The 12,487-nt window shown below is 40.0% G+C and overlaps 1 protein-coding gene across 1 annotated transcript in view; it reads right to left on the reverse strand.

Annotated features, from left to right (window-relative positions):
* Positions 1–12,487, reverse strand: part of ATP8B4 (ATPase phospholipid transporting 8B4 (putative)) — a 281,261-nt gene that overhangs the window by 195,525 nt on the left and 73,249 nt on the right. The window contains exon 5 of the mRNA XM_062206643.1: positions 9,771–9,832. Within this exon, the coding sequence (XP_062062627.1) occupies positions 9,771–9,832 (62 nt within the window). The remainder of the gene's footprint in view (positions 1–9,770; positions 9,833–12,487) is intronic.

Here is a 12,487-nt window from a genome sequence, read left to right on the forward strand (position 1 = left end):
AAAAAGATGATTAATTTCCTAGAGTTACTGTAACAATTTACCACAACTATATGGCTTAAAACTGCAGAACTCATTTTTCTCACAGTTGTGGGGAAGCAGAGTCCAAATTCAAGGTGGCAGCAAGGCTGACCCCCTCTGCAGGCTTTACGGGAGAGCCTCCCTTTCGTCCCTTTCAGTTTCTGGTATCCTAGGACATTCCTTGGTTTAAGGCTATTGACTGCCAATCTCTGCTCCGTCTTCAAAGTTAAACATTCTTTTTGCTGCCTCTCATCCCTCCTTTCTCATAAAGACACCCTAACCCAAGATGATCTCATCTCAAGAATCTTAGATTAATTGAGTCTACAAAACTCTTCTTTTTCCAAATAAGATCACATTTACAAGTTCTGTTGGACCTATCTTTAGTGGGGGTAGCACGATTTAACTATGATAGTAGGATATAGTATAATTTCAATTATTTTTTAAATGAAAATTGTGTGGAGTAGCAAGGAAAAGCTAAGATGGAGGGGGAACAGGGCACAATAGAACACACCCATAAATTAATTGTAATTTAGTTATATCTAGGCAATGAAATCGAGTGATTTCATTTTTCTTTATTCTCTTTCAGGTTTTCTTAATTTTCCACCCACAACAGACAGATCATATACCAATTTCAAATGCATGTAAGACATTCACCACTTGAGATTATCCCAAGAAATCTAAAGCAAAATGCACCTTCATAGTAAGGAAAAAATGAAGAGGGATATGTAATGAATCAATAAATACTGTTAGAACATTAGTTTGGTTTGGAATAGAAAATTACTAGCTCTTCACTAATATGGCTTTTATTTCTGGTTGGTTTTGTTTGTTTGTTTTTTTAGCTTTTAAAAGATGTTAAGATTCTAAGAAGACTATATTTTTAAAGTTAATGTTCTAGCATCTCCAAGGTGTTTGTGGTTTAGGCTTGGGTTTGTTTATTTTAAAAAAGCAATACTTGATCTTCTCGCTATGACAACCACGAAGAGATGCATAAACCTATTTTTAAAAAACAGAGAACTGAGTTGAAAATGTTACAGAGAACTTGGTGTATTTTTAACTACCATTGCCATCTGTTAAGTAAGCCCTGGTTACAGACAAGCCTGCTATTTTGGTGAGCAGCTGCAAAGGGTTTGACTTCAGAGCTGAGGAACAATCAAAAAGACTTTGAGTAATAAAAGGGGAGGAAGAAACGAAGAGCCCCAAATACTGAGAGGGTGCTGGAGCAGTCACACTGGGCACTTACTGGGTAGGAGAGATTTAAAAGGCCAGCAGCAGAAAAGGAGAACTTTGCGGGGAAGACTGTTAAGAAGAGATTTCACAGTATTTGCTAAGGAATGTGTGAATAACCTCCTCAATTACGTTCCCCACAAAATTTGCAACGAACTCTACCTTGCTGTCTAATGTTCTTTATGTGAAGGGTCTTCTGCAAGAGCTTTTAAAAAGAGGAAAAAGGAACAGCTAACATCTGGAGTACATCAACTTTAAAAAATTAGAGATGCCACTGAAAACCCCATGTGCAGAGTTTTGAAAGTGTTACAAATTCCTGTTATTTTAAGACGCACCTCATTTGTGGAAATAGTCACCAGTTAGAAATTCCACTCTTGAAAAACATTGTATCCACTCAACATAATAATTGATTACAATGGAAAATCATTTAAAAGAACTGTAACAATTTCACGGCTCACATACAGAAACCAGCCCAGTGGCAAATGACCCTTCCATTTGCAAAGCGGACAAGCAGAAATTGTCCAAAAAACAATCAATCCAAGATTTAAGAAACTGAAATTAATTTATGATTGTGAAACTATTTTTGAAACACTTTTACTGTGAGTTAAAAATTAATTCTACTTTTGGACTTTCACCCTGCCCAAAAAGCACTGAGACTACTCTAATTAGCTTGCTTTTGAACTCATTGTTATTTAAGCCCATAAAAGTATGTTTTAGCAATGCTATTTAAAAAAAGAAGAATCAAGTATTTTTCTCCTCAAATTTTCCTTTCAAAGCTTCAGTTCTCTTCAAATAGACCCTAACTAGCTGCCCCTGGACCAAAGGAATCATCCTAATGTATAAATAATCTGACTGGGCTGGAGATAAAAGACTCGGTTGGTCCTCTGTGTTGTGTTCAACCACTGAAATCTCTACTCCAATCGCAAGCTCACAACTGACACACGATAACTCAATAGAGGGTGCATCAGTTCTTGAGTGGGATCAACAGAATGTCACTCTCCCACTTGCAGGCCTGAAGACACGCGAACTGTCAGCTACAGATGCTCTCAGTCCAACAATTTCTGACTTTTTGTTGCAGATGTACAAGTAGAGAAATGAGAGCATATTTAACAATAATAAGTCACGCTCAGCCAGCCAAGACAGACATTTTGGATAAAATCCAGCAAATGGCAACACCAAACATGAAGAACCCCTTCCTCTACTTCCTGAGTAAGTTTTTCTCAAGGATTCAGTAGCAAGTGACAGATCTCCTGACCATCGTTCCACATGCCTCCAACCTGGCAGGACAAAGACGCTGGGACTAGTTCCTTCCCGGCTCCCTGAATGGTCTGGTTGCCACATTTCTGAACTGCTGCCCAAATGTGCTGCAGCCCAGAACTGATGTGTATATCTCACAAAGGAGTGCTATATAGTTAGAAATTATAAAATTTATACTCAAACTGTTTCAAATTACCAATGCTTGGGGGTTTGATCGTATCAATAATACATTTTTAAAGCAGAACATATTGAGATTTTTCTTCTTATTGTTGTGCTATGGTTACAAAAAGGTAACTTGGCACTTGGTGGTAGTGTTCTCACCGTCACCCACTGAAGAAACCACCATATAAGATGGCACTGAAACCTCCCAAAGGTCCAGCTAATACACGCAATCTGGCTCTGCCCACCCTTAAATCTCAGATAATCAGATGAAGATTATTAACAATAGACTGAGTAATAAAGGTTTAAGTTCTAATTACTGAAAGTAGGAGATGGGTTCCTATGACCATCCTAGGTGAGTTTTATAGAAGGCCAAGTCTTATGGCAAATGGAACTATGAATCTAGAAAGATCAATAAATTATATTTAAAATTGAAAGTAGACTAAACATCAAACAATAGAGAAATGGTTATGTGAATTATGTGAGACATGTACTCAATGGAATGTTTTTTGTTTTTTGTTTTTAGTTATTTGATAGGTAGAGTTAGACAATGAGACAGAGAGAAAGGTCTTCCTTCTGTTGGTTCACCCCCCAAATGGCCGCTACGGCTGGAGCTATGCCAATCTGAAGCCAGGAGCCAGGTGCTTCCTCCTGGTCTCCCATGCGGGTGCAGGTGCCCAGGCACTTGGGCCATCCTCCACTGTACTCCCGGGCCACAGCAGAGAGCTGGACTGGAAGAGGAGCAACCGGACTAGAACCCGGTGCCCATATGGGATTCCGGTGCCATAGGCAGAGGATTAACCAAGTGAGCCACAGCACCGGCCCTCAATGGAATGTTACATGTTATGTGTATAAAGACCATATAAAGACATAAATAACTGAAACTATATATAAGACTAAAGTGTAAAAATATAGCAACATGATTACAATAAATATCGGTACATAAATATTGATACGAAAAAAAGAAAAATTCTAACAGTGACAATATTAATGTTTGGTTAGTGAAGGAAGACATGTTATTTTCTTCTACCTATCTTTTCTTATTTTCCAAATCTTAACGAATGCTGCCTTTACAATACAAAAAAATACTAATAAAGAAATTTTTAAATCTTAACATCCAACAAGAGTTATCATTCAAACTGGAAAAGTCAATTAAGCAAAGAGAAAAGTTGTTCCTATTGATATAATACGTATTTGTTCTCAAAATTATGCAACATATAGGAATACTAGGCTTGAATAGTTCAGAGACAATACTCCTCTGTAGTAAAAGAAAGCCCTTATCTCTCACCATGATACAGTTTCCAGGAGAAAAAAAATGTGCAATACTGAAGTGAACAGTTTTGTGAGACCATGGGAGATTTATACAAAGTTTATGAACGCTCAGGAAAACAAAGTGGAATGTGTTGCACAAAAAGCTGATGTTCAAGTCCCTATTGAAATCTAGAGAGAGCAGGGAGACATCCTGACTGCAAGAAAGTCCACTGCACTGGAACCTGTGACGTCAGATTGTTCCAATGCAGAAGTATGAGCTCAGAAGATGTTAGGGAAGTGAAAACATCAGGAAGTGATGCTGACTCTATTTTACTTATGACACAAACCACAGATGCTGACAGCCTGGAAGAATGGACAGAGAATCCTGGCTGATGAGTAGTCGAAGGCCAGGCTCTTATTACAAGCTTCATTTTTCTCTCTGTTCAATTGTCGCACAACTAAAGTTATTGTAGACAACAATATCAGTCAATAGAAACAGAATGCCAGCCCCAAATAATTTTAACTTTTTTAGTAGCCACATTCAAAAAAATGCTTAGGGTAAATTGAGGGTTTTTTAACTTTTATTTAATAAATATAAATTTCCAAATTACAGCTTATGGATTATAATGGCTTTTTCCTCCCCATAACTTCCCTCCCACCCGCAACCCTCCCAACTCCTGCTCCCTCTCCCATTCCATTCACATCAAGATTCATTTTCAATTCTCTTTATATACAGAAGATCAACTTAGTATATATTAAGTAAAGATTTATCAGTTTGCACCCACACAGAACATAAAGTGCAAAATACTGTTTGAGTACTACTTATAGCATTAACATTGAACAACACATTAAGGACAGAGATCCTACATGAGAAGTAAGTGCACAGTGACTCCTGTTGTTGACTTAACAAATTGACACTCTTGTTTATGGCGTCAGTAATCTCCCTAGGCTCTTGTCATGAATTGCCAAGGCTATGGAAGCCTCTTGAATTCGCTGACTCCAATCTTATTTAGACAAGGTAATAGTCAAAGTGGAAGTTCTCTCCTCCCTTCAGAGAAAGGTACCTCCTTCTTTGATGGCCCATTCTTTCCACTGGGATCTCACTTGCAGATATCTTTCATTTAGGTTGTTTGTTTGTTTTTGCTAGAGTGTCTTGGCTTTCCATGCCTAAAATACTCTCATGGGCTCTTCAGCCAGATCCAAATGCCTTAAGGGCTGATTCTGAGGCCAGAGTGCTGTTTAGGATTCCAATTCAATCCCATCAAGGTGGCAGGTACCAATGCCATCTCACAAGTCAAAGCGATCAATTTCTCTTCACAATTGATCATAATGATAGGACTAAGAGTCAAAGGGATCACATAAACAAGACTAGTGTCTGCTAATACTAACTGATAGAATTAAAAAGGGAGAGAACGATCCAACATGGGAAGCGAGATACACAGCAGACTCATAGAATGGCAGAGGGTTTGTTTTTTTTTTTTTTAAGATTTATTTATTTGAAACAGAATTACAGAGAAAGTACAGGGAGGAAGACAGGAGAGTATCTTCTATCTGCTGGTTCACTCCCCCAAGTGGCCTGCAATGGCACTGCCTGGGCCACATTGAAGCCAGGAGCCAGGAGTTTCATCTGGGTATTCTACTTTTCCAGGTGCATTAACTGGATCATAAATGGAGAAGCTGGAACTCAAACCAGCACCCACATGGGATGCCAGCAGCATTGTAAGCAGGAGCTTAACCTGCTGTGCCATGATGCCAGTCCAATAAATTTAGCTTTTAAGAATATATTTTACTTAGCCTGATGTATAAAAATTATTTCAAAATAGAATCTATATAAAACAAATTGTTAATGAGATAGCTTACATTCTTTTGTGGCACTAAGTCTTTGAAATCTGGTATGTAGCTTATACCTATAGTATAACTCAATTTGAACCTGCCACAGTTCAAGTGCTCAGTAGCCATATGTTGCCAGTGGCTACCTAATTGGATAGCAGAGGCTCTTCATATCTCCCTCTATGCCTAAAATCTGTAGGACTAGACATTTTGATGGACTAGAACAACCAAAGTTGGAAGTTGTATAAATATGTGAAAGGCAGCAAATGATGCAGTATTGAGGGTAATAAATGTAATGGATGAAAAGTAAAAGATGTAAATGGGAAGTGTTAAAATTTGAGTTTCTGAAGGAAAGAAAAAGATGGAAAACTAATTGACTGGCCAAGTGTTTGACTATGTGAGCCCAGAGAAGGCCTTTACCCTAGCAGTTAAGAAAACCACACCCCAGGGCTGGCAATGTGGTATAGTAAGTTAAGCTGCTGCCTGCAACAACCAGCATCCCATATGGGCACCAATTCGTGTCCCAGCTGATCCACTTTCAATCTAGCTCCCTGCTAATGTGCCTGGGAAAGCAGCAGAAGAAGGCCCAAGTTCTTGGGCCCCTGCACCCACACCAAAGACCAGGAGGAAGGCCAAGTCTTACAGCAAATGGAACTATGAATCTAGAAAGATCAGCCCTGGTTGTTGCAACCATTTGGGGAGTGAACCAGCAAACTGGAGATTTCTCTGACTTTCTCTTTCTCTCTGTAACTTTGCCTTTCAAATAAATAAATCAAGAGAAAGAAAGAAAAAAACCAACATCCTACATTAGAGTACCTGGGTTTGATTCCTGGCTCCAGCTCCTGACTCCATTTTCCTACCAGTGCAGACTCTGGGAGGTGCAAGTGATGGCTCAAGTAACTGGGTCCCTGCCACCCACCTGAGAGACCTGGATTGTGTTCTCATTTCCTGACTCCCATGTATTTCAGGGTTGGGCCCTCTCATCTGCCCCTCACCTGAAAATTGCTCCCATTGTAGACAAAGATAATTAGCATGACTTGAGGAAATGTCCTCTTATGAAACATTGATTTTTGATTTTTTTAAAGATTGATTGATTTATTTGGCAGAGCATGAGACAGAGAGAGAGACAGAGACAGAGACAGAGAGAGATCTGCAATATGCATGTTCATTCCCCAAATGGCCACAACAGCCAGAGCATGGCCAAGTCAAAGCTAGGAGCTAGGAATTCTTTCTGGATCTTCCATGCGGGTAGCAGGGATTCAACACTTGGATCTTCTTCAGCTGTATTGTTAGGCACATTAACAGGGAGCTGGAGCTCAAACAGAGGAATTAGGACTCAAACTAGCACCCCAATATGGGATGCCAGTGTCTCAAATGGTAGCTTAACCCAGTGCACCACAACACTGGCCCTTGAAACATTTACTTATCTGTGGGTATTCGCGGATTCAGTCAGCAAACTGAATCCTCCGTAGCCTAAAGCTGAGAATGTATACTTCCTTTCCAGCAGACTTTTATAAAAATAAAAAGATACACTAGGGCCATTAGTTGAAATTCATTATGTAAGTATATGTATTTTATTGTCTTTATATGAAAAGATACTTCAAAATAATGACCCTGTTATCAAATGTTCCTTGAGAAGTAGCAGTATCATATTGTCAAATATGATACCCAGTCAGAACTCCAAGACTTCAGATCAAAAATCACACACCTACATTAATTTAATCTCTTAAAGAAATAACAAGTCTATGTGGAAAATACTAACATTCTCCAAGCACTGAAGCCAACCATTTTGCAGTAGCTTATTTAACCTTCACAGCAACGCTATATATGCAAGAGACCCCATCAGAATCCCACTTTATAGGTGAGGCATCTGGTACTTATAGAGGTTAAAATCTTGCCCAAGATCACAGAATTATTTGGGGGCAGGATGAAATCCATACTTAAGTCCCTCTCAGTGCAAACCCTAAGCTTCTAATGCCACGCTATACTGTCAATAATTTCAAACCTACTGGCACTGGAAATGAACCCTATGGTTCCAAGCATCTTTATGGCTTATCCACCTGAAAACAGGACCACACTTTCCAAGGCTCCATCTCTACAACAATGGTTTTGTATTAAGATCAGTTACCACCACTTTCTAAAGTGAACTAATAATGAAAAATTAAATTATTTCATTATATGCATTAGTGATCAGTAGACACTTTAATAACAGATACTATCTGTTTCAATTTTGTCTAGGCCATCTAGCCTTCCTTGATACCTTTTTCATTTTTTAAAATTTTCCCTCACACACAATTAACTTGCTTTATGATTTTTTTAAATTACATTTTTCACAGTATTTAAAGGATTCAGAACTATGACTAATGGGACTTCCAGACTGAAGTACAAATTTACCCTGTCAGAGAAAAAGAAAGTGAAAAAAATGGAATAAAGTTTTAAAATCTACTTCTGCTAAGTTTTCCAGGGGTATTTTTACTATTGTGTGGAAATGTTTGTGTATTAAAGCATTTATAATTCTAGTACCATTCTTAAAGATGGTATTTCTTTATTGACAGATAAAGAATTTAAAAGCAATAAAACACATATGTTATGGTAGATAGTCCATTCTAAATTTGGCTATAAAGTGCATACAAAGGGGTTGGCACTGTGGCACAGTGGGTAAAAGCCCTGTCCTGCAGCGCTGGCATCCCATATGGATACTAGTTCGAGACCCGGCTGCTCCCTGCTAATGTGTCTGGGAAAGCAGTATAGGATGGCCCAAGTCCTCGGGCCCCTGCACCCACATGGGAGACCCAGAAAAAGCTCCTGGCTCCTGGCTTCAGATTGGCTCAGCTCCCAACCATTCAGGGAGTGAACCAGCAATGGAAGACCAACCTCCTCTCTCTCTCTACATCTCTCTCTCTCCCTCCCTCCCTCACTTCCTCCTTTCCTCTCTTTCTCTCTATCTTTCTACCTCTCTCTCCCTCTACCTCTCTCTGTAACTCTTTCAAATAAGTAAAATAAATCTTTTAAGTGCATTCAAAAATCTTATCACTATCACTTGACAATAATGTGTCAGAAGCCTCTCTTGGGCTGGGTATGTTTGGCTTATAGGATAGAATGTGAGACACCCAGGTATCTCCCAAACAGGTGCATTGGGTTTGATTCCTGGCCCCAGCTCCTGAGTCCAACTTCCTGTTAATACAGACTATGGGAGGTCTAGATGAGTTCCCAGCTCCAGGTTTCAGCCCCTCAACTGTTGCCAGAATTTTGGGAGTGAATCAGTGGGTGGGAGCTCTCTCCTTCTTTCATTCTTTTTTTTTTTTTTTAAACTGGTAGAGTTAGACAGTGAGAGAGAGAGACAGAGAGAAAGGTCTTCCTTCTGTTGGTTCACCCCCCAAATGGCCACTATGGCCGGAGCTATGTCAATCCGAAGCCAGGAGCTTCCTCCTGGTCTCCCATGCAGGCGCAGGGCCCAAGCACTTGGGCCATCCTCCACTGCCCTCCCGGACCACAACAGAGAGCTGGACCAGAAGAGGAACAACTGGGACTAGAACCTGGTGCCCATATGGGATGCCGGCACCACAGGCAGAAGATTAGCCAAGTGAGCCATAGCGCTGGCCCCTTTCTTTCACTCTTGCTCTCTCTCTCTCAAAAAATAAAAGTCTCTTGTAATATTTCCCAGTGAAATAATCAATCAGTGAAATAATTCAATCAGTGAAATAATTCAATGAAACCTTCGAGAAACTTCTTACTAGATTCAAAATATCACGTGTGCCAATTCTAAATAGTATTAGCTCTAGAAATGAAAAGATAAATCTGTGTTCCACAAAAAAAATTCCAAAGGAATTTGAAGTAGATGTTCGGTGGGTAGCATACACATTTGCTGAATATAAAAAGATCCATGAAGATGAAAGGGAATTACATTTAAATTTTTAATAAAACTAAGAGGGGGAAAAATATACATTTAATTAAAAGGGAAAGACATTAATTAAGACCTGGCTTGGGGGGTGCAGGAATCTTCAGAATAACGAAAGTAATGTGTTTCTCACCTGCTATCCTTGAGCACTTCCGACTGCCGATTATTCACTTGATCATCACTCTTATGGCGAAACTGAAAAAAACCGATGTGTTTGTGAGAAAACACAAGTCACACTTTGTTAACCCCAATACGGATACTAGAAATACTATGAACTCGTCTGTTGGATAATATTGCCACTGGCCCAAGATGAACTCAATTTATACTTACCTTGAGCCCAGGTCCATGCTCAAAATCTGAATCAAGACCCATCTGACCCAACCTCATTCTGTCACTAATAAGTCTATCCACATTCTCTTCCACTGTCCACATATTATTAGCTGATATGCTCTATACTCTGATGTCTAGTCCCAGGGAAAAAAATACATTAGTTTTGATGTCTTCAACCAGGAATGGGGTCTTCCATGTCTCTCACATATGAGCGCAATACTTTATTGAAACACCATTCACTCTTTTATGGATTTCTTTGAAGTCAAGAAATTACTTATAACATGTATTTTTATTCTCCAGAAATTCTAATTGTTAACAGTGAACTTATGAAATACTGAGGATTTTAAACAGAAATCAGAATGCAATAGTGAACCACATTTGATGTTTATTTGTCTTTTATACCCAGTGGTCATTTTTCTTATTGTATACCCCAGTAATATAAACATCTTATATTGCTTGGAGAAGCCCAAATATTATAAGCTTAATAGTTGACTCATCAACTAGAAGCCATTCAGACAAATCTGTCCACATGAACTGTCAAATTATATACTACTAGGCTAAAATAGAAACAAGGGTAATATAGAGACAATAGTACAAATAGCATATAAACAGACTAGCTAGAATAGAAACAAAGTTACTTTAACAAATTACCCAATATGAAATTACTAGGTAGTGCTTTTTTTGTTTCACTCAAAATGTTGGACCTGGGATGAGCATTTAGACTCGCGATTAAGATGCCCACGCCCCATGTCAGAGTACCTGGGCTGGATACCCAGCTACAGCTCCTGACTTGAGCTCTAAGCAGACCCTGGGAGGCAGCAGTGATGGATCAAATGGTTGGGTTCCTGCCACCCCTTTGGGAGACCTTGATTGAGTTCCAGGTTCCCAGCTTAGCCCAGTCCATTCTTGGCTGCTGCAGTCATTTGGGGAGTGAAGTAGCAAGTGGAAGCCAGCTAGTGCTCGTTTACTAACTCTATCTCTGCTTTTTATATAAAACAAAAATTTTTTTGTGACAGGCAGAGTGGACAGTGAGAGACAGAGAGACAGAAAAAAGTCTTCCTTTTCCATTGGTTCACCCCCCAATGGCCGTCTCAGCCGGTGCACTGCAGCTGGCGCACCACGCTGATTCAAAGCCAGGAGCCAGGTGCTTCTTCTGGTCTCCCATGCAGGTGCAGGGCCCAAGGACTTCGGCCATCCTCCACTGCCCTCCTGGGCCACAGCAGAGAGCTGGACTAGAAGAGGGGCAACCGGGACAGAATCCAGCACCCCGACCGGGACTAGAACCTGGGGTGCCGGCGCCGCAGGCGGAGGATTAGCCTATTGAGCCGCAGCACCGGCCCAAATAAATAATTTTTTTAAAAATAGACTTCAATCAGTCCTCTAGTTCTGTTTTTCCACACCCTTACCAAGCCCATCCCAATCATTCTATTGTACTATGTATAGTACACACACTTACACAGAGTGGCAAGTTTAAGTTAATGGATATTACTAGGAAAAATAAGAAAACAAAGCTATGTAACATTTTTAACACAAAAATCGTTTACAATATTGGTAGAGGAATAAATTAAGTCCTACCAACAGAAGGATAGGAATGGAAACACTGTTTTATCTAAGTGCACGCTTTGGAGGGGTTGCAGAATACTCCTTCTGGGCCTCCGTGTCTACAACCTCTCTCCTCCTTGCTCTGTGCCATAAGAAGCTGGCCTGCAAGGTCATTGCCTGTGACTTCTTTTTGTGTATGGCATAGAATTGACACTTGAAGAATATCTGAAAGGCAGAAAAGAATCAAATTGGAGTACTTATTTCCTGGCTTCTTCTATTTACATTGGCAATAGCTGCTTTCATTGGCAATAGCCCCAGCTGCTGCAAACAATCCTCAACTATAGTTCCAAATCTGGTAACTGCTGCCTTTATCTGCTCTTCAGGCATGGAAATATTATGCCACCCATGGTGCTACCATATATGATTTATTTTGCCTACACTCCTTATAAGTGGGCCCTCCGTTATTCAATCCTCCAATCTTCCCCTTTTCAGAGTGATATCTTTTTCTGCCAGGAAATAAAGATAAAGATACACAGTTATTAGTTTGGCATATATCATCACAAAAATAAACTCACATTTCAAGTATTAACTACAGTAAGATCAAAAGATGATGTAGGGGCTGGCACAGTGGCATAGCGGGTAAAATCACTGACTGTGCACCAGCATCTCATATGGGTGCCTGTTTGAATCCTGGCTGCTCCATTTCTGATCCAGCTCCCTGCTGATGTGCCTGTGAAAGCAGTGGAGGATGGCCTGAGTGCTTGGACTCCTGCACCCACAAAGGAGACCCAGAGGACGTTCCTGGCTTCAGTCTGGCCCAGCCCTGGCTGTTGTGGCCATTTGGGGAGTAAACCAGCAGATGGAAGACCCCAGTCTCTCTCTCTCTCTCTCACTCTCTTCCTCTCTCCATCTCTCCCTCTGTAACTCTGCCTTTCAAATAAAAAAACAAATCTTAAAAAAAAAGAGGATGTAGTTTTT

The sequence above is a fragment of the Lepus europaeus genome, chromosome 11 (assembly GCF_033115175.1).
Source record: "Lepus europaeus isolate LE1 chromosome 11, mLepTim1.pri, whole genome shotgun sequence".
Classification (NCBI taxonomy): Eukaryota; Metazoa; Chordata; class Mammalia; order Lagomorpha; family Leporidae; genus Lepus; species Lepus europaeus.